General features: G+C 40.6%; 1 protein-coding gene across 2 annotated transcripts in view; it reads left to right on the top strand.

Annotated features, from left to right (window-relative positions):
* POU6F2 (POU class 6 homeobox 2) overlaps positions 1-23,759 on the top strand; it is a 470,305-nt gene that overhangs the window by 203,724 nt on the left and 242,822 nt on the right. For both annotated transcript variants that reach the window (XM_057733429.1, XM_057733430.1), the window contains 2 exons: positions 14,661-14,752; positions 17,867-18,095. In XM_057733429.1, coding sequence (XP_057589412.1) covers positions 14,661-14,752; positions 17,867-18,095 — 321 coding nt within the window. The remainder of the gene's footprint in view (positions 1-14,660; positions 14,753-17,866; positions 18,096-23,759) is intronic.

The raw sequence follows: 23,759 nt of genomic DNA, 5'->3' as shown, positions 1-23,759 counted from the left end.
AGACTCAGATGTCATCCTCATTCTCCAGTCTTCCTGCATTTTTTTCCTGTACCTAAATTCATTCTTGAATATTGGTTGCATGTGTCTGATTTTACAGGCTTCTCGAAAGTGTGTCCTCTGTGGTCACATGCTTTCCTCTCTCTTTCTTTATCAAGATCACTTGTGATTGGATAATCATATGTCAATGTCATTTGCAACTCATAGTGACAGCCAACTTTGTTGAGCATTTATTATGTACCAGTCACATTGCTGGGCTCTTTACACCAAGTACTCTGTATCACTATCATAACTATAATACAGGCCATAACTACCTCCATTTTATAGTTGAGGAAACGTAAGATCAGAGAGGTTGAGTAACTTATCCAGAGTCACACAGCACAGGTAAAGCAAAGATGAAAACACAGGTCATTCTGAGTCCATGATGCATTGTCAGAATATTATGGCCTTGCACTCACAGGAGGTGTCCTGGTGTCCTCTTCCTGAACACAGTTTCACAGCACAACATCCGACAAGGCCACTCTGATCAGGATGGATCAGGGCAAAACCAAGATCACTTCATAGTCATGTCTGAAGACAGACAAAAACAAGAACATTGTCCCGACCACAAAATGACCAGCTATTCATTATTCACCCCTCCTGGCTAATGTGAGTGAATATTTTTCTTTTCCAAATTACAGCTTTAACCATTCCTTTTTTTCCTGTCTTCTACACAAGAATTATTAAAATATTCAATCATAAGATTGCTCTGATTTCCAAATAGCATCCAATCCAGAGCAAAGCCCCACTTCCTCGAATCCTCTTCAAAATCACTCAACACAAGCCCAAATCTGTGTCATCTCTTCTTACTGTGATGCCCCATGTTTCCCCAGGGTGTGCGTTCTGCCTCCTCTCAATGAGCCTGTAAATCAAGGTCAACTACATGGTGGTCTTTGGCTGAAGAATGTTGACATACCTAAACAGTCTTCATTATCCACCTTCTTAGATTTGCATTCAGTCTATAGACAGTGTGGCTTGAAGCCTAAAAGTTGACCACACTTGGGTTTGAATCCCAGCTCCTCCTCCTCCTCCTTAAAAAATATAAGCTGTGGATGTATGTCTATAACTTAAAATTTCTGAACGCGAGCACTAATATCATGGGGTTGGTATGAAGATGAAATGAGGTGACATATGTAGAATATTCTAGTCTGTTGCCAGACTGATGCTCTACAACTGTTAGTTTCTTTCCCTGGTCCCTTCTGGATTGAATCTATTTCTTCTAAATAAGGCATTTTACCCAACTATCATATTCCAGTCATAAAAGTCTGACCCACCAAATCTTGAGGATATTTAGAGATTAAATGCAAAATTTCCAGTTTGTGCTCTTGCCTGTTCTCTGTGCCATAATTTATAGATGTATAAAGGCCAATGAGTACTAATGTATTTCATTCATTCTGAGATACACAGCTTTCCCCCTCATATTTTAATGTGACTTCTTAAAGGGAAGATTTTAGGATTAAAATTTGGATGTGTCTTATAATCAGAGTCATGTCATGGTTTATTTGGCAGCTTTTTTCTCTCTTAGTGGAATATAAAATATTCAGGAATTTTACATCAGTGGCATCCTAGACTTGATAAAATGTGGTATATGTTTTTAAATGACTGGACAGCTCTTCTTCCACTATTTCACTTTTTCACCATTGTAGTTAGCAGTTGGCTCCGTTTTCTACTTCAGTTTGGACACTGCCATTTTAAAGCCAAATGTAAACTCAAGGAGTAGATTTTTAAAATATTTGGACTTAAAACCTTCCCATTATAATCTGAGTCCAAGTCATGTTTCGTGGGCATATTTTTATAATATGAGCTCTGACACAGATCCAAAAATAAGTTAATATAACAAATGGAAATTGCTACACATTTGATCTTGTCATGTAGTGGAGTTAAAATAATGATAAAAAAACAATCTGAACAAGTTCTGTGAAGCTTTTGTTCTATTTGACTTTAAGTGGAACAAAATCTTCCGAACAAGAGGACAACAAAATAATGCTTCGCTAAAAGGATAAAAGAATATGACCTAAGTCTATTAGTGATAGAACACTCTATGAATGCACTCAAGTTAATAGCATCTTTTAGCAATAGATACTTTTTCAATTACAGTAATGCTAAGAAATAAATAGGCTAAGTGAGAGAAAAATGGTCAGAGACACATGAATTGGACTAGTTGTTTGGCTGTTTGGTTTTTTATAACCAATTCTCAGGGGGGGAAAGTCTAACCAGCAATCTACTGATGGGTCATTAATTTGAGTTTTTGTATTCTAGGTCTACTTAATCTCATTACAGATGCAGTGTTTTGTTACCCCATCTCCAAAGTAGGTTTTGCAGCACTTAGCAATTTGCACACAGCGAGTTGTGCAACATCCTTTTCTTCCTGCACAATCTTGTGTTGTCATGCTGTCATAGAAGCTCCATTACCGTAAGGGCTTGCTAACTAGGTGTGATGCTACAATTTCATGCAATGTAATTCCTCTGGGGGTATTTCCTTCCTGTCCTTTGCTGAGTTCTAAATGACCCCACTTTCACCAATCTTCAGTTGCACGCAAGAGTGATTGCAAATGCTACCCTTTCGGAGTATCTGTGTAGAAATGCAGTTTTATTTCAGCTGTAAGGGATTTAAAATTTTTATTCCCCCTTTTTAAAGTGGCGCTCTGGCTACTTTTGCAAAGAATGTGGTGTTCTGAGAGTAAATAACTGAAATGGAGAGGCCAGACTCTTATCTTCATGGACCCTCACAAATGGAAAAGCAAAGATATGGATATAGAAGGAGAAAGTGTCAGGAAAATTGCCATAAATCACAGAGCAAGGATATTGGGCTACATTTGGCATCAGTTTTGTTGTGTTTTAAAAAGGATAAATATGCTTCCCTTTAAGAATGTAGGAGCAGCTCCTCCCGCTGTGAACCTCCTCTCTGGGAGTCCTCCCACCGGGTTGCACAGGGTGAGACGTGCTCCAGGGTTATTGCTGTGATTGAGAGTGTGCCTCTTGGATGTTTGCTTTTCCTACATCTCACCTGCTCCCGCCTGATTTTTGTGAGATAGGATGTAACAGTCCACTGCAAATGTCTGCTAAAAGTTGGGTGTTTTAGGTGCATTTACACTTTAAATGCCACCCAAGGGAGGGAAGGAAGGAAAGAAGGAAAGAAGGGAGGGAGGGAGGAAGGAAGGAAGGAAGGAGGGAAGGAAGGAAGGAAGGAAGGAAGGAAGGAAGAAAGGAAGGAAGAGGGGGTTATAAACTGAAAACCAGTGCTTCTCATACTTTACCATGAGTATGAATCACCTGGAGATTTTCTCTCCATACAGATTCTGATTCAGTGAGTCTGAGACCCTGGGTGGGCTGAGACCTGTAGGTCTGCCTTTCTAGCAAGGACCCAAGTGGTGCTGATGCTGCTGGTCCAGAGATCACATCTTGAGCATGGAGACCCTAAATTAAGAATGCAGCTGTCATTTTGCTTATTAAGAATATTACTTTAAAGGAAATTTGGGGGACTTCCCTAGCGGTCCAGTGGTTAAGACTTCGCCTTCCAATGCAAGGGGTGCGGGTTTGATCCCTGGTCGGGGAGCTAATAGTCCACATGCCTCTTGGCCAAAAAAAAAACAAAACAAAAACAGAAACATAAAACAGAAGCAATACTATAACAAACTCAATAAAGACTTTAAAAATGGTGCACATCAAAAAAATCTTTAAAAAAATAAAAATAAAAAAATAAAGGAGATTTGAGGTGCTTACTTCTTAGGAACTTATCAGCTATGTCTGGGGGAAAATGGGGCACAGGGAAAGCCTTTCTCTGGTGTGAGCCACCCTTCCTCCCATCATGTTCCATTTTCCTTTCTCCATCACCCACCTCCCACCCCGGAACCTAGAGGTCTCTGGAGCCAGGGTCCACTATGTACAGAAAAAAATATTCCCAAAATCCAATTTCTATCATGGTATTGAGATTTATCATGTTCTGTCTCCCCAGAACCTTTCATTTGGTATCTAGGGTAGTGTACGTATTGGAGCAGATGGAATTGGGTTCAAATCCCGATGCTGTCGTTCACTGTGTGACCATAGGTGAGTTGTTTAACCTGTCTAAACCTCATTTTCCACATCTGTAAAATGGGACGGATAATCCTGATAGCACAGGGCTTCTTTGGAGATATAATGAGAAAATGTATACAAAATACTAAGCAAAGTATCTGGCCCAATCTAAGTATTCAGTAAGCATTCAGTGAATGCTTATAAAATATTTGAGCAGTGGAGTAGTCCAGCTGATACAGATGTGGGCCTTCCATCAATCGGATAGCCAAGGATACAGTCACCTCTCTGTCACTCACTGGGTATGTGAGTAATAGTGAGTTACCCTCTATAAAGCTTAGTATCTTCTATAAATGGACATAATAATCATAAATACCTTAATAGGGTTATTACAAAGGTTGGTAGTATATACAAAGTAATTAATATATTACTTGGCACGTAGAACTGTACATATAAGCAAAAATTATACTGATGTCTCTACAGAAGGATCAAGGCAAAAGAGGAATTATTTATTCAAAAGAGGGAACATTTCATGAGTGTTTGGTCAGACATTTCTTATGCCTGGAGGAGTGAAAAGAGAGGGCTGCTGTGATTCCTCAGATCCTACTGGGTCGACCAGAAGCTCCTGAATGCTCTGTGACAGACCAGTGCCCCTCTGCAACAAAGCAGACACTGGGCAAAGGGAGAAGGGGAAAAAAATCCAATGCAATGAGTTTTTCATTAGTTTGGATTGCTTCAATTTAAAGAATTTTCCTTTAAACAGAGAACACATCCTTTGGGGTGGGAGAAAGGCTTTAAAATGCCCTCATTGTAGAATCATGAGTGTGCATGGCAGTTTAAAAAATGTTTTTACTTGGCAAAATGAAATGCCGAGCTCTTTCTATTCGCATTACCATTCATGGGCTCCTTTAATTGGACTGACTGGTGAAATCTCAAAGTCTGGGAAAGTCAACAGTCTGTGATGATCTAATCACCTGCTCTTTGCAGTCACAGCGGATCGAGGGCCATGCGCTTTTTGTGCTGAGGGTCTCCAAGATCTTGTACCGCGTATGTTATCAGAAGCGACTGCACCCAGAGGCCATCATTTCCAATTGAAATAATGATTTTTTCCGTTGTGGCTCATGGTTAAATCATATTCTGAACGTCAGATCAGCAGCCTCCTTGCCACTGAAAGGTTGTGCAGAGTTCAGACCTTTCCAAGGCATGTAGGTCTTGGAGAAGAGGGGAAACATACGTCACTGTGGTTTCCATCTGACTTCGGTCTAAGCCAGGAGCTTGAGCTCATGTAACCACGACACAGTTTTCTCTATTTCACCCTCACCTCCTTCTCAGACTTGGGGTCCAGGTATCTATAGGCACACCTTGTTTTATTGTGCTTCACTTTAATGCGCTTCATAGTTATTGCATTTTTTTTTTTTTACAAGTTGAAGGTTTGTGGCTACCCTGTGTTATCAGATGATGGTTAGCATTTTTAGAAGTATTTTTAAATTACAGTGTGTACATTTTTTTAGACGTAATGCTATTGCACACTTAATAAGACTACAGTATAGCATAAATGTAACTTTTATATGCACTGGGAAACCCAAAAAATTCATGTGACTCACTTTACTGCATTATTCGCTTCATTGTGGAGGTCTGGAGCTGGACCCACAGTATCTCTGGGGTCTGCCTGCATTGAGGGCTGCTCAGCTAAGAACCTCAATAAACTGAAACAGTTTAAAAACTCATAATGAGACTTTCGATGGAGCAGCTCTGTGAGTCTGGGGGGCCTCAAAGAGAGCCTTGCAGATATTAGATACAAACTGGAATGTTGCTATAAGAGGCTGGAGGCTGGGCTTTTGCCAAAAGAGCCACAGCAACCTCTGACCCTACTGCTTGTCCCCTACTGTACTATAAAGAAGGTAAGAAAAAATGGACTAGTTCCCCTCCCTTCTGCCTCATCCTCCTACCCCAACACACGCGCGCACACACACACACACACACACACACACACGCTTCCCATGAAATTTTAAAGCAGATTATTTATCAGCTTTGACCATTTTTCAAGCATATTTAAAGTCAGTTCTCAGTAATTCTTGCATATTTTACCATGGGTAGGTAACCTGGGAGAACTTTAAAACTAGACCAGTTATTCCGCCTCAGCATGCCTTGATCTCATCCCCTTGTTGTCAAACTTGGCAGACGGTTAGGAGGGAAAAAAAAAATCTGCGTTTTTTGTTAGTGAAAGTGTAACACTGTTAGTAAGATAGGTCTACAACTGAGAAAAGACATATGCCTATGATTTCTCTTTTAAGGAATTCATGCCCTGTCTCCCCATGTTAGGGATAGGTAACTGAGAATGGATAGAAAACAAAACAGAATTTTATTGTAATTTTATCTAAATTTTATCTTAATCAAATGGTATATTTATGTGGTCATTGATAATAACATGATTTGTAAGTTCAGTTTCTTGTTGGGGAAAAAAAGCCACATCTAAATTCCTCTGTAGATATAAACACTCATCAGAATTTACACTGATTTGGAAGACACCCCTCAACGCAGTTGTAGGTTTACGTGCAATTTTCAAAACTTGAGGGCCCTTGATGTGACGGTCCCTTGGGTAGGACCTGCTTCATGAGCCATCAACCACGGCAGGCACGCAGGGCTCACCACCCAGCAGGGCCCCATGTTTAGAGCTTAATGCTCTGAGGTCACCATCTTGAAATTCTTAATAATTTATCTCTGAAATTGTGTTTTGTGTCAAGTCCAATGGGACAAAAAAGAGTGGGGTCGGAGGTAGGGAGGCTTGGAGGCTCTGGTGGTCCAGCCACTACCTCCCCACCTCCCCAGGACAGGGCGGTTCTCAGCCATCTGCTCTCTGCCCCGGGTGCCCCAGGACCCCTGAAAGCTGGAGTGTAGCTGTCGCCTTCTCCCTTCTGCTCTTCTCAGGGGTCTGGGCTCAGGTGCAGGAAGAGTCATATGATCAGCATGCAGCTCACCCCCTCCAGGTGTCCAGAGCATCCCTCCCAGTGGGGAGGTTGCAGTCCCTTGAGTTCACCCATTTGCCATGGATTAAGGTAGCAGCCCCGGGAAGGGGGAGAATTGACTTCCCAACCCCAGGCTAGGGGCTTGTGTTTGCATTTGGCACCGAGCCCCATAAATTATGTCGCCAGCCCTTGTGTAGGGTTGAACATAGATGAAGCGTGGAAGCAAGCTCCCTGCATGGACATAAAAACACAGGGTCTACATGACCTTTGTGTCCATGGGGCCCGTGCCAGGGTCCGATCAGTAGGTTGAGGGCAAGGACTTCATCCCTGGATGCAGCGCAGTGTTGAGCATGGCCCCTAGCAATGACCTTGTCAGAGGAAGTGTCCATTTCCTGGGAGAAGTGTGTTGAAATTAGCAAAGCTTCTTAGATCAAGAAGGGCATTTTAAAAATGAGACAAATCATTTTCAGGTGGCCTAAAATCTGTTTCTAAATTGTTTCAGCACAGTTTGATATATATCTTCATCATTTTAAGATCAAGCTACCTAAATACCAACATACATACATAATACATACATACACATGTATATACATACATGCATATGTACATACATACATGCCAAGGCCCAGAGCTGGCCTGCAGGAAATACAAAGGTGAGTGAGAAAGAGTCTTTGCCCTGAAAGAATTTATACTCTTGTAGAGACAGCAGCGCTCAAGGGATAATCCGTACCCCAAAGCTCTCCACATGCCAACAGTGTGTCGTGGAATTTTGCTTAAGTATATTTGATGACTGTCTCTTTTTTCATTTCTTTTCTGAGAGGAAGCATTTACAGAAATTGAGAACTTTATTGGCCTGGATATCACAGGAGCTCAGCTTTGCTTTTATGAGATGGAGGTGAAAACAAATGATAAAAAATTGTTGGAGGAAGACTGAAGGGAGATTTAGGAAATTTTGAGAGGAAAGAATTGTCTTTAAAGGTTTCCAGAGCACGCATAGACTAAATCTGCATGGAGGACTGAAGCAATTGTTGAATAATTTTGGTAGATACTACCAAAACATCTTCAGATAATCAAGTCCAAATAAGGGATTTGTGGGCTTTCTTGTTCCGCTTTATCTAGATATCTCAAACCTCCCTTTGACTTTTCATACTTATGTACAGCCTTTAAATAAAGAACGGCATTTAAAATCACTGAGGAAAAAAAAAAAATAAAATCACTGAGGATCTAGACTCCTCACTGAAAGATAACTGGATTTCCCTCCACCAAAGGCCAGGTAAGTCACCTGCTAGAAGAATAAAAGAATGCATTCTTCCCACTAATGTCTTCGGACATTTACTGTTCACCAGGCCTCAGCGGGTGAAGTTACAGGTACTTGATAACAGAACTTGCAAAAACACACAAACCCTATGTGAACTGATGAATGTTTGCTTTTCAAGTGTGGCTTATTGCTTTAGAGTCTCCAGTTCCACTGGGGGTCTGTATAGTGTTCTGGACGTTAAATACACGTGTGGCCAGTATCATAAAGAAATCTCGATGGGCAGTAAAAAATGGCAGACTGTGGCAGTGACTCTGAAAAGATTTTTATAGACACCGCCACTCCCTCCTTGGCATTTAGTAATCTTGAAGAAATTGAAAGACATTGAAGAAATTGAAGTTTAATTTAGAGGGGCCTTCTGCCCTGCTTAGCTGGGTTCACATGCACGACATGAAATAAGAATGCATTCAACTGTCCATCTTATAACAAGCAAGCTTGGCATCACCTCACTCCCTGGTGAAAACAGCAAACAGTGGGTAGGAAAGGTATAAATACCAGAAAAAGCTGAGGGACCCCCGTGACCTTCTTGTGATTATGTTTGTGCTAATGCATAGCAGACAGAAACCCAAACTCTCCCTCTGGAGAATCTGATTTGTTAAAAATGAATTGGTTGTTAACGAGGCAATCTCATGCACTGAGTATTGAAGGATGCCCAACCCATGGGAGAAAGTGGAACTTGTGTATCCTGATGAGCCTTTCATATGTGCAATTCTGCTTTCTCCTCAATCTGCCCCACCCCTTGTATCCTCTTTTCAAAGGCAAGGGGGTAAGGATCCAGAAAGGAGTATGCCCTCACAGGATTAAAAATGTTCTATTTGGGGTGTTTTTGGGTTTTGGGGTTTTTTTTTGGTTTTTTGGTTTATTTGTTTTTTTGTTTTGTTTTTTTGAGTATAGCTGCTTTACAACGTTGTGTTAGTTTCTGCTGTACAGCAAAGTGAATCAGCTATACGTATACATATATCCCCTCTTTTTTGGATTTCCTTCCCATTTAGGTCGCCACAGAGCACTGAGTAGAGTTCCCTGTGCTATACAGTAGGTTCTCATTAGTTGTCTATTTTATACACAATATCAATAGTGTATATATGTCAGTCCCAATCTCCCAATTCATCCCACCCACCCGTCCTTGGTATCCATATGTTTGTTCTATTTGTTTTTTAAAATGACTTATTTAAGAGTGTCAACTCCAAAAAGGCAGGTGGGGGCGGGGGTGATGGTGGAGGGGGTTGGATTTAAAACTCTATCCTGGAATGCACATCTATTTTAGAGTTGCTAAGAGGTACTGATTCTTGTTTACCTTAATTAATAAAAACCCTTATACAAAAAAAAAATTTTTTTTTAATTTTCAAAAGGAAAACTAACTTGCTATGAGGAATGTGGTGATGGTCATTCAGAGAAGCACAGGGCCTGGGGTGTCATCCCCTCACCCCTAACCCCCAGTTCTCCAAATGGTCCAGGCCCTCCATAGCAGAGAGAGCTGCAGGCAGATTTGTAGAGTTTGGATACAAATAAACACTGGAAAGATGGTGTTGAATGAACAAATGTTCTGACAAGCAGGCATTTTAACAATTAAAATTGTTTAATCGCAGTGTACCAGCCAAACTCCTAATCAGTCTTTCAGTGTATCCAGCATTTATGACCTATCCTTTCCTTAGCAGACTTCTGTCGGGGTCCTTGTATTTATAGAAGTGACTCCTATTCTACAGCTATTTTATTTTATTTTAATTTATTTTTATTTCCTGGCCATCTTATTATTTATTTTTAAATTAAGCACTCAAAAATTAAAGCCCATTAATGCATTTTGATAATGGAAAAAAAACCTGAATGAAGACCAAAACAGTGAACATTATAGAAGACTAATTCATTTGCTTTTTCAGCGAACATAATTAATTGCACCTGATAAAGTTAGAAAAGAAATAAGAAATATAATGTAGCTATTTTAAATTTTATATTATGATCCCTTTTACTTTTTTTGGCCACATGTGCGGCATGTGGAACTTCCCCAACGAGGGATTGAACCCAAACCCCTTGCAGTGGAAGTGCAGAGTCTCAAGCACTGGACCACCAGGGAAGTCCTTATAATCCCCTTTAAAATCAGTTTTTGCACTCCTTGAAGTATACTTGTGAAAAGAATAGAAGTATCTAACATCTTCTCCTTGCTAAGCTAAAAGGCCACCAGGATTACGACGGAAGAATGCTCCAGGTGAAGGAACTTGGAGGGCCAAGGGAGTGATTCTGGCTGGTGGCCTATCTGCTGTCCTAAAACTAATTGTATATGGCATCCTCAGCACAGAGGAGGGTCAGACGTGCCTGGGCAGCATCTAAGCCGCTGTTTTCTCCCTGTGGTCTTCTGTCACCAATGGAGTTTTATAAAATGTACACATGAGCCACCCTTTAGATGCTCATGAGGGATGTGAACTTATGTGTTTTCAGGAAACTCCATAGACAATTCTGATTCATAGGCCTGGATAAGAACTGCTGGTCTAAGCTGTGCTCTGGGTGAGAATTTGGGAGCAAATTGCCAGTATCTTTGTGCCATATTACCTGGAAGCATTATATGTCAACATCTCTATTCATACACTCTTAAAGACCTGATCATTGAGTTCAGATCCAGACATTTATCAGGTGGTACAGAGAACAGGGTTAGGCTAGTGTATGAGGAAAGGTGGACAGCACACACAGGCATGGGACGTGTATTGAGCTGACTTGGGGCAGGTATATATTATGGGCAAATTAAATAATGTTAAATATTTTATTAAATATAAATTAAATCTTATTAAATAATAGTAGTCAAGAGAAATAGAACTTATGTGGCAAGCATGCACTGTTCTAAGACATTTACAAATATATGTGCTCATTTAATCCTCACTAGCAAACCTAAGAGTGACAAATGATTATTTTTATGAGAGGAAGCTGATATATATATATGAGGAAACTGGAAAACCAGCCCAAGTTCACATGCCTAGTTAAGTGGCAGAGCTAAATCTCAACCCAAGTAGAGTTTCAAATTTGAGTCCTTGCTTTTAACCTGTACACCACACTGCTTTTAGTACCTAAATCTGAATAGATAACTAATAAGGACCTACTGTATAGCACAGGGAATTCTACTCAATACTCTGTAGTAATGTATATGTGGAAAGAAGGTTAAAAAAGAGTGGATAAATGTATATGTATAACTGAATCACTTTGCTGTACAGCAGAAACTAACACAACATTGCAAGTCAACTATACTCCAATAAAAATTAAAAACAAACAAGAAAAAAAACAAAAAAATCAGAACCGTGGTCGAATTTTCTAAGAAGCTAATAATTTAAAACGTTTCCAAGGTTTATGCTAAACAACAGTAACTAGTGAAATAGATGCCCTTACCTATTTTAAAGGAATTACACCAGCCTATAATTAAAAGCCCAACTTCTATTTCCATTGAGTGAATATTCAATCAATGTGAACATTGCCTACATTAAGGGCTGGCCGTGAAGCGGTAAACCAGTGAACACAGGCCCTGCCCTCCGGGAGCCCACAGTTGCTGCCTGAAAAGCCCAGACTGTTAAATTCAGAACAGGCTACAGAGAGCTTTCTGGGCTTCCTTGATCTCCAGAGAGGTAGCATATCTCCTGGGACCCTGATCAGGAGGAACCTGCCCAACCCATTGAAGTTCATGTTTTCATACCGGTGTCCATATCTAACCTCAAATTCTCTGCTAACTTACATCTGAACGCTGCTTCAAATCTCTCTGAAACCCTTAGCCAATGTCATTTACTCCTTCTGACTGCTGGATTCCCCCTCCGGCTCCGAGAAGGCCCCTGACTTGGGAGCTGCCTTGCAACCCAGACAGATTAGTTTATGGCCCTCCAAGGTTAAGCGTGATACATGTGTTCGGGGAAAATGGAGATGCGCATTAAGAAGAAACATTACTTTTTGATCCAGGCAGGAGAGCATACATAATCTCCTCTAGAGCCTGTGAAAGACTTCATTTTACACAAGAAATTGTGTGGAATTGCCCTGGACTGCACTGAACATGGTTTTTGAGAATAACCAGCCTCCAAACAAGCTGCTGTGTGCTGGTGAGAGCCTCCAGCAGCAGAGAATACAATGTAAGCAGATATAATCTGTGTCAAGTTACGGGTAACAAAGACACAATCTTGTTGACACAGTGCCTGGATGCAACAGATCCCAGACATTACCATGATGTGTCATTAGGAACAGAATCAAAAGTGAGTCCAGTACACATGCAAGAAGTGTGAGACAGAAGGGCCTGGCACAGGATAGAAAACAATTTTTAATTAAAATATGTATTTTTTAATTGTGTAAAAAGGTTTTTCTCTTTCTCTGTGCATTGTCAAACTCTCTTTTCAGAGTCGGATGTAAAAATCTGTGTCTGGCAGTTATAAGGAACAAACCAATTTTTTTAAACATCTTCATAAACTAAACCAAAGCGGATTTTTAACCGGTTGAGAACTTACCTAATTGACCAGAAGCATCACTCTGGGACCTGGTTAGCTCTATAAAAGTAGATGAAACTTCACTGAGAATTCTAAGGCACAGTAGGACTTGGGTCTGTAAGAACTGAAGTTGTGAGATTTACACTGCATAATGCACCTTCCACTTTAAAATGCCCTGCTACTCAAGCATAATAAGTAAATCACATAAAAAAATTAGAAGAAAGGTTTCCTGCACGTTATGGGGGAATTGTGGGCATCTTATGATGGGTCATCTTACCCTTGTTATTAAATGACAGCAATCATTAAAATGCCAAACATATTTTGACAGAATTCACTTTATAAAATGTCAGCAAGTCTGTGTTTTTATTAGTTTGTTCCAAATCAATTTAGGAATTTCAATAGAATGCTTGTAAGTATTCCCTAAGCAATGTCCATTCCTGACTTTCTGCACAAAAAAGTATTACAAATTAATCAGATTTTCAGATTTCTGCATAATGGCTTTGCACATTTATTGCTTAATCCTATTATAAAATGCTGTTATGATTGACACATGGCTGTGGAGATAGAAGTCAATTGAATAATCTGTAGCAGTCAATTTTATTTGTAGCTTAATGTGCCGAAGTATTTTTTTCCACATTTCCATTATTTATAAGTCTGTCCCTTTGGAGAATATATAGAAGAATTTTTTTTAAATGAGCCAATAATACCTTCTTTAAAATTTATAAGTGTGACAGAATCATATCTTTTTTTCTTGGTCGTTCATGGCACGCCAGTAAACAGGGTTTGAATTGTCTTCCACTTGCTATTCACAGGACAAACTTCAGGAAAGAGGATCTTGTTAAGGATGGCTTGGAATTGGATTTCAGCCACCACGAAAACAAAAGCTACCAGCTAAGAACCCTCAAAAATGGCTGCTAGCTTTATTTATTTGTTTGCTTGTTTATTTATTTATGTATCTATTGTTACTGCCACTGTATGACCTTCTATGGTTTGTCCCGAAACAAAGCACATCCGCACACACAGAGAAACTATAATGTTTAAGGTTTGAAAGGTCTGCTGTTTTGGTGGAATTTTGATTAGCATCCAACAGGATGCTAGCAAAGGAGGTACATTACGTTCTATGCTCACTGTAGTGGGGGTCCCTGGGGGTAGTGTGGAGGTCAGTTAGCACCCAGGAAATTTGTTTAAGAAGATCCATGTGCTTTTTAGGACATAAGGTGCCACTAACAAGGACCTACTGTGCGGCATAGGAAACTATACTCAGTATTTTGTAATAACCTATAAGGGAAAAGAATCTGAAAAAGAGTATACATATGTATGTATAACTGAATCATTATGCTGTACACCTGAAACTATGTAAATCAACTATACTTCAATTAAAAAAAAAAGAAAAAGACTTTACTTTTAGGAAAATGCAGCCATAAGATTCAGTGTCTGACGTGTGTATGGAGAAAGAGCTTAAGGGTATGAAGCCATGTTAAGGGATAATATAGATGTGCTTGGTCATGTCTGAGATCATGCTTTCTCTGGCTTTGGGAAATTAGATTAGCTGTTGCCCGCCTATGCATAAAGCATGCCGTTTGCCACACGGAGGCCACGTTGGCACACCCCTTACAAACTGATGTATAATGCAAGCCTATTAGTGCGACTGATGATGGTGTCACTTTCTCTGCTGTCACAGCCTTCTCCCTCTTGGAATGACTTTGTCCATCCTGAACATCCGTTAGCATAATGTATGCAGTTGACAAGTGATTTGAGCACTGCAGCTATTGATAAAGCACTCTGGCAAATCATCTGTGCCTTAATGTTATGTGACATCACAGGGAAATGGGGTCATGTGCAGTTCCTGGGCTGGATCTTATATTAAGGGCACACTTCTCTTTTGAATTCCAGGGGCCAGAGGAAACCCGGCACTGTCAGACCCAGGCACCCCTGAACAACACCAGGCCAGTCAGACCCACCCCCCGTTCCCGGTTGGGCCGCAGGTCAGTATCTCTCAACTGCTCCATTTAGGCTGCATTTAGGATGGTTTAACCATATAAATAACCAAATAAATAATAATGAGTTAAAACCAATTAACTCCAACAGAGCAAAGACGGTGATAAATTTTTGTGTGGGAAACTGTATGACTACATTATTTATTAAATACCATCAAGGAAAGAAATGTGTTAGCAGAACTCTTCTCTATTTTTGTTTATTTTTTCTTCTCTCTGTTTAAAGGGAATGTTGATTTTCTAATCATTCGGAAACTTTTTTTTTCCTTCTTAAAACCCACTACAGTTGTGCTGTTGGTTACCACACAGTTTTCTGGAAAGTAAAACTTTAATGACTGGAGTGTGAAGAAAATTAAGTTATTTCAACCTTACTATAGCCATTTTTGAAATACAAGACGTGATTTAATATAAAAAAGTTAATGCAATTTTAATGCAAGTTCAGCTTATTGGGTTTGACAATACTGTACATCACATATAGCTCTTGCATTAATAAAGAAATACATTCATTATTTTTTAAAGTCCAATATTTGTTTTTTGCAGCCTGGTGTGGCTATATGGAGATGTAGAACACAATTATAAAAGACTTGGCTGTTTTTGTTTTGTTTTTTTTTAACCTCTGTCATTTAGTGTGAAGCTCTCAGAGTTCACCCAGTTTTATAGAAAAAGAAGCTAATTCTTGAGCCTTTCTCTCTCTTTAGTTGTCATTGTGGTTCCTGGAAATTAATCAGTCTCAGCACTTTGGGGTTCATCACTTCCAGGCTTGAAAGCCCAAGTTTAAAGCTTGAGTTGGTCTTGACTTTCTTGTTCCAGCTGCCGGCAAGTCTCCCTATGGCATCAGATTCCAACGTCCATCCAGAGCACAAAATGCCTCTGTGCTCAGGACAGAAAGCCTGGGGAGATCCTGATCTCTTATGGAGCCTAGAGGGAGTTTGACTGGGCACCTCAGAAACCAGCTTCTTCAGGCCATGCCCTTTCTAATTTCATGCTTGTGACATTGTGTGTGTGTGTGTGTGTGTGTGTGTGTGTGTGTGTGAGAGAACATACCAGGGTGACAAACTCTAATGCCTCCAGGTTAGAAATGTAGCGCTACAGACCTGGACGTAAGAATCAGGGAACACTGGAACAAACTGGACAGTGCATGCCCTGCTATAAGCCCATGAATTCAACCAAAAAACATGTTACAGGCCCCACCACCCAAATCTGTGGCCTGTACACAGTCTGAGGACTGCCCATTTGCCTTCTTCCTTTTCATCATTGTATCACTATTGATAGTGACATGACGCCAGCAATCTGAAGCCCAGCTTATCATTTTTTACTTATTCCTAAAAAGTGTTTATTTTGTCCTTTAGTGTAACTTTTTTTTTTTAAGAGAGGCACAGTTACTGTGTGAGAATTTAGTAAAGTCTAGCAGATACGTTGGGAGCTGGGCCCACAGAGTCCAGGCAGTGGTTCTAAAACTAAGTGGTTCTAAAACTAAGTCCAGTGCTTCTTCAGAGGGCTCCCTGGAAGGGGCCTTGAGGGGTGACTTAGGGAATGGCCAGAAAATGGGTTCAGCCTTCTCTTATTCTTCAAATAAAGCTGCCCCACTTCTTCAAATCTGCTCCGTGTAACAGAGGGGGTGAAACGTGGGCTCTGGAGCAGCCTGGCTGGATCTCAGCCCCCTCACTCCTCTGGATATGTGACTTTGGGCAAGTTACTAACTCTCAGTATGGCATTGGGAGGACTTCAGAGTTCATACCCATTAGAATAGTACCTGGCTACTAAATACTGGGCTTTGTACTATACCTACGCTAAGTTACCTTTTACTTTATAGAATCATAATGCATTCAAAACAAAAAAGTTGAAACTCCCCAATGAGAGTTTTTTATTGGCTCCTCTAGAAGAAAAATGGGCATGGGATTAGGTCTTAAATGGCTCCTACAGGGGTGCAATGAAAGTCCCGGGTGAAGGGTGCTAAGATCAGTGACCCTTCCAGTCATCAGCCCTGACTGGACAAGGAATCCTTCCCATGTCACCCTGAAGACCCCCACCTGAGCTCACACTTGAGCTCAGATACATATAGTGCCCAGAAATGCACACCTGTGCAGCTGCCTTTCTGTATCAAATAACGGCTATTGGATAAACAGTGGATATAAACATGTGTTTTTAATGACGTTTTAACTGAGCAAAGAATGTTAGCATAGTAACAAAAGAAAATTTTTAAAGCTTTTCAAATGTATCCATATCAAATATTTTTGTTTTTCTGTATTCCTTTTTAGGTCTTGTCTTCATACGTATATAATTTTACCATTTAATAATGATTTGATTGTCATCACTTGCTTAATTATTATCCAGTTAGTTTTATATGTTCTCATAAATATTTTCTATTTGTTTAGAGGTGTCAGAATGACCCATTTTAAAGACCATGTAATATCTTACCAAGTTTAGTACTAACAATATAGCAAACTATTTTTCAACATTTATGTATTTTAAAATGTAATGCGTGTTTTCATTCGTTTATCTTTTTTAAAAAATTGTATCTTCAAAAGCATATCCTAGGAGTATATTCCGAGTCAAAAGGGGATGAATATTTTTGTAGCCCTTGATATGGATTTTTCAAACTGCTTTCCAAACTGCCTATGCCAGTCCACCTGTCCTGAACGCATGTAGTGGTGTCACTACAGAGTTACCAGCATTGTGTAAACCTTTTGCATTATTTTTGCTAATTTAATAGATGAAAATAGTATTTCATTGCTCTTTTTGAATCAATAAATTCCACTGATTCCAATGAGTTCTTTTTGGAACAACAGGATAAATTAGCAGAGTTTCAAATATGTAAGAGTAGGATCAAGTGAATATCCATTGGAAGAATAATATACAAGTGTAGGGTTTTACTCTGAAAGATATTTAAGCTTTCCAAACCAAATGGAGTTTTTCAAAACAATTAATGAAATACGATTTCAATTTTTTTTCCTGCAAGCCAATCGTTTTTTTCTGGAATAGAACGTGTGTCTTTGCTACTTGTTCAGGAACTTTCTGACTCAGCTTAAGTGGAAGAAAAATGCTCTAAAAATGCGTGTCTTGATTCCACTGGACAGTGAGCAGGGATTATCTGTTTCCTTGCAGCCACTTCTGACGGCACAGCAGTTAGCCTCTGCTGTCGCGGGTGTGATGCCCGGAGGCACGCCGGCCCTCAACCAGCCTATCCTCATCCCCTTCAACATGGCCGGACAGCTAGGAGGGCAGCAAGGACTGGTCCTTACACTGCCTACTGCGAATCTCACCAACATCCAAGGGCTGGTAGCAGCAGCTGCAGCCGGAGGCATTATGACCCTGCCATTGCAAAATCTACAAGGTAACCCACTGCGTCTCTGTGTCATGTAGGGCTCTATCCCGTGGCCCATGTTCTCTGAAGTGGACAAGTGCCCTGAGTGTTGAATGTGGTTTCAGAGTTGCTTCCACCGTAAAGGTTATGGAAGGCTTATGTAGAAAGCAGAGTTTCAGAGTGTCTGTGAATCCTGAGTTTGCTCAAGCCATGGGCTTTATCAATCCTCATGTATTAATATTGATTTGAAACCTTTCAGGTCTTCTGGAAGCATTTATGAACAATCATTGAATGACGCATCCAAAACTTAGATATAAAATGATTATGTTGTTGTTTGAGGACTTGAATTATAATCTCATGGGTTCTTCAATTTAGCCATCCACAAAGAAGGGTTAGACATTACTTGTTTGTGTGTGAAGTGTTTGAAACATCTCAAATGCAAGGTATCATTTGGAAGAATTAACTTATTTTTCTTAGTATATTTTTAGTCATAATTACTAAACAAAAATTATGTTATTTGAGGTCATATTTTATAATGAGAAGAACAGACATATTGAGCTCTTATGTAATCATGGGCATATAATAAAAGTTGGACTCTAACTTTACTCAGGAAGGATAGTTTTCTTAATATTATGAAGGTTTTGATTTTTCTTTCAAATATCTGGTAACTGACTGATAGACTGATTTACAAAAGACTTTCAGAGGAAGAACTATTATGATGGGAAACAGCTTAAATATGATGAGGATGCCTAAGAAAGAGAAAACAAATTTATTTTGGACTGGCCACAGAGGTTGTTTTCTCCACTGATATAAATGTTAACAATTAAAATTATTATTATTATTATTTTACATAATGAGAATTTGGTTGGGCAAGTTATCAGAATAACAATTCAAAGTACTTTTTTAGTTGGTCAAAAGTCAGGGCTCCTTATAACCTATTAAATTGGTCAGAGTGTCAGTCCATAGATTAAGGAATGGACTAAGTAAGACCTGGTTAATTCTCGACCCAAACTTCTTTACACACTCTATGTTCTAATGTCCCACCCATTGTTGCCACTTCTTGACTTTCACTTTAATGCTTAAAGCAAAGTCTCTGTTATACCATTAAATTGTGCCGAGAAACCTGCCTTTCATAAATCATGCATGCCTGGGACTCGCTAATGCACAAACTTTGCTTGTTTCAAATTTGAGAGTGCCTGGGAAGCCAGGATCTCAAGATTAAGCAAATAAGGCAGGAATAAACAAGGTGAAAGCAAAAGCAACAAAGTGTAGGGAGAGGCTTTTTAATGTAGGTGGATGATGAAATCTTAATGAAGAAACAGGCATTATCAAAATGCAACCTTCCATTTGAAACATTTGAGCTTAAGGGAATATTGAATATTATAAATAAACATAAGCTCATGGAGCTCCTAGGTCATGAATTAATCCTGCTTGGTTAAAGTGGATGCCAGAGACAGAGTCCAAAAAAACCAGGCCTGTTATCTCTTTATTATGGTTTGGTGTTCTTAGGATTTTAGTACCTGGTTATTTTTAAGGGTTCAACGTGTGTGACTGGTCCCATGTAGACTTTCAATCAAGATTTCCTCTTTCTCTTTTTTTAAATATCAAATTTAGTATTAGCTTATAGTTTGGAATTTAGTTCTTTTTGGCACCTTTGGTTTCAGAAAATGAATCCTAAGGTTTGTATCCTGATTGAGTAGTTTCCATAAGAGTGTTAGCTCTTTTTATCCCTTGGTGCTTCTCACACAATTTCCCTATTGGCTCATCTTCAGAAGAGTATTGGAGCTGATGGTCAAGCTCTTGTCTACTACACAAGCACAAGGGGATATTTCTTCCTTTGTCTCCATCTTTGGAATTTCAATGATGCTGGAGGCAAGTCACGAGGTCATTAAGGAAACACTTCCCAGTTGTAAGTCAGCTAGTTATAGGAAAAGCTTCTTAGTTATTCTTAACCCTCAAGCTCTTCCTCCAAACAGCCTTTTCTTTGATATCCTTATTAATGAATCCCAACTCCTAAATCACTGTTAGGGTCCAGGAAATTTCTCCCTTCCCATTTCCTTGGGCTTTTTGTGCCTTTCATATCTTCCCACTTAAGTTATTCACCACCCAGACCTCATTAGTCTGAAAAGGGACCAGCCATCCTGGTTTGCCAGGGACTGGGGGTTTTCCTGGGACATGGAACTTTCACTGTTGAAACCAGCAAAGTCCCAGACAACCCAGAAAGAGATGACCTGCAAAAAAATCTAAGGGCGATAAGGACGGGAGTCAGGGAACTCTCTCATCTCTGCAATGTGTCCAAGATCAGTGTCTACCACCCGAAAGACAGTGCCAGTCAGTCATCTTGTTGGCCACCAGCCAACCCAAGGATGATCTCACCACCTTTAGGGAACCTACTGTGGCCCTTAGCAATCCCTTGGCCATGTCTACGGCTTGTGTAACTCCCCAGGTTATGTCACAGAAGGTAGTGGGACTTGGGATGGTGGGTAGATGGCTGGCGTCCAGAAAGTCATCTGCAAGGGTATTGATTGACTTTGAGACTGAGCCGGTACTAGAATTCCTCAAGTCTCATCCTTTTTCCAAGGGTGGTGGTCCTGTAAGTGGGCTACAGTACCTAAGAAGGAGTCCTTACACGCATTCATACAGTTGGCAGGGTAGAATACTCAGCCCCCTCCCATGGCCTTCTTCTAGACAGTGAAAATGGAACCTCAGTCCAAGCTTTTGAGAGCCTTTTAAAACAACCAGTAAGTCTGCCCTGCTATAATAGCTAGCCCACCTTCTCACGTGATTTTACAAGACAGATTTGATGAGTCAGTGTAAGGGGTCTGAAGTAGGGCCTGTTTCCATAGGAGGCACTTAGTTCTGGGTGGTTCCCCTTTTCCTCATTGTGAAGCATTAAGATTTTATTTGTGAAATAAGTCTGCCAACTGGAATTGTCTCTGATTATTCTCCAACTTGTCTGCCCAGTCCTTCAGCCTATCCACTCTTCTAGCTCAAAAGCTACAAATTTGCTAAGAAAAAAAATATGACTAACATCACTTTCTTAATGGTTTGGAATCCCAGGGATAAATTTTCAAGTACATTCCTCTTTACTAAAGGGATTGAGAGCCGGTTCATTTACGTCCCCTATCAAGTGATGTGGAATAGCTCTCAGAGCCTTGGAGGCCGTGATTCCTGCATGTATTTTAATGAGCACTAATGACACGTTACATGAGAGTGGCTTCTCTCTGCTCAGGCAGCAGGGGTCCTATCACAATCTCCTTCTCTGTGCGTGGTCCCCACACCAGTGGCATCAACATCTTATCAAGGCATCAACCCAGACACCCTGAACAGAATCTGCATTCTTTTTTTTTTCTTCAAATCTTTTTTGAAGTATAATTGCTTTACAATGTTGTGCAGTTTCCACTGGATAACAAAGTGAATCAGCTATGCGTATACATATATCCCCATATCCCCTCCCTCTTGAGCCTCCCTCCCACCCTCCCTATCCCACCCCCCTAGGTCATCATCAAGCCTCAAGTTGATCTCCCCATGCTGTGCAGCGCCTTCCCACTAGCCTTCTATTTTACATTTGGTCGTGTATATATGTCAATGCTACTCTTTTACTTTGTCCCAGCTTCCCCTTCCCTCCTGTGTCCTAAAGGCTGTTCTCTATGTGTGCATCTTTAGGATCTGCATTCTTAAAAGGATATTCCTATGCACACTCATGTTTAAGAAAGCCTGGTCCAAGGAGGTTTTTCAGAACTCATCTGGCTCCTCCCCCCGTCTCCAGCATCCTCCTTTGGATCCTGAGCATCTTACGGTCATGGGGAGCAATGCGACTGTGATAAACGCCTTCATTAATTCTCCTGCTCTCTTGCGCCACCTCTGGCCTCTAAATGAGGATAAGGACCAAAAGGAGTAACTTATTTGAAAACATATTTGCTTCTGATAGGACAATTATATCTCCAACACCAAGATGCGTTCTCTTGCATAATTAAAACATATGGAAGACCTTGCTCTGAGATTTTATCCAGCAAAAGCTTTGCACCCTGAAAAAGAGACCATATTGCCCTGCAGAAAACCCATCTGCACGGCCTAGGGATTTTCTTTCTTTTCAGATCCTTCCATGTGAGAAAGAGCTGTACTCCAGTCTCATCAATGATGGGGTCTTCTTGTAAGGAAACATGGGAGTAAGGAATTAGAAATCTCGTAGAATCCTAGAAACGGCCCTGCAACCCAGCCTCAGGGAGCCTGGGACAAGGTTTGGGGATCAGAGAGTCCGGTGAACCACCAGGCTGCAAGCTGTGTCATTCTCCCCTCTAAGCAGGCAGGCATCTATCCCCACTCCCAGGTGACTGATAACCTGTCTCCCCTCTTCCCCTGCTCCTCCTTGTGACTCTTTTCTACCACGCTGGTTGACTTTTAGCTAACCCACAATTTTGGTTCACTCACGTTCCATTTGTCTCCTTGGAGTCTGTGCATCCTCCCAACTCATGGACCTCTCAGGAACTCCCCATTGCTATCTCTTTCTCCGCCATCTCTACCTTTACCCCTATCTCCACATCTATCTAAAATTCAAACTCCCTGAAATGTACATTCCTGTCAGCCTGAGCGTTTTCATTCTAGGCTGCCCACCTGAGCTAGAGCTTGACCACCTGCACTGAAGTGCCCTCTCCTGTCCAATCAGCTGCAATGTGGGAACGGGGTGGGGGCCTAGGATGATGTGCACCTCCTGTGGTCTGACTTGGAGATGCCAAAGCTGGGATCTTAGTTCCGAGTATTTTAAGGAAGTCTTTGGAAGTCCTGGCTGGATGCAAGCCCAGAGATGCTCTAAACTCAAATAAAACCTAGAAATAAGCTACTCCTCAACATGCTGTGTCCTTATGTGAAGTAGGTATAGTTTTGTGTTCTCTCCTCTCTTACCTTTGCAAGCGTTTTCCCCTTCCAGGTACTTCCCACCATCACTACTCAGGGTCCCTCCATTCCTGTGACCTTTGTCTTTCCAGTGCTCATAGAACTTTGGTTTCAGGTGCCTATCAGCAAACCCATACCTGTGAAATAAGATTAATTGTGACCATAAACCTCAAAGAAAGAGAATGACTAAGGTTGCTCTGTCACGTACTTTATAAACTCCCTTAAATCAGTGCCTTCCATTTTCCTTATTATTTGGAAACACAGATAGCTGCACTAAACATATAATTTGCAGTTGTCCTAGTGTGAGAATGAGATTATTATTTGCTGTGGAAAAATGAAATCTGCATTATGGTACTCATGCAAATGTGTTGGATTTTGGGCATTTTTAGATAATAGGCAGAAAATGTAGATAAAAGCAGCCTCCACACAAGGAAGAATACAGGAACAACAAAGGTGTTAGTGGGGTAGCAGAGGTGTGTCAACTTCTAGGACAGAAGATTCAGGTTAGTGACTTGTTCCCATTGCCAGGGCCAAGATAACCCACTAATCACCGCGGGCTAGGTAAATGAGGACTATAAATGTGCTACATAGAAGATTTATATCCAAGTGTGACCATTCCAGTTAAGTCAAGCATAACATTTAAATTAATGACCAGAAATACATTAGAGAGTGCTGCTTACTCTGAACATGGAAAAGCAATTAGGTTCATGGCAAGTTGGAAAATCAAGGCCAAGGATGGTTTTCCTGCCTTTAGCAGTGGCAGGAAATCTGGCCGCACTTTCTCCAACTCTCCAAATTAAA

Source organism: Hippopotamus amphibius, chromosome 4, assembly GCF_030028045.1.
Source record: "Hippopotamus amphibius kiboko isolate mHipAmp2 chromosome 4, mHipAmp2.hap2, whole genome shotgun sequence".
Classification (NCBI taxonomy): domain Eukaryota; kingdom Metazoa; phylum Chordata; class Mammalia; order Artiodactyla; family Hippopotamidae; genus Hippopotamus; species Hippopotamus amphibius.
Note: the sequence above shows the minus strand (reverse complement) of the source record. Positions and strands in the feature narration are given on the sequence as shown.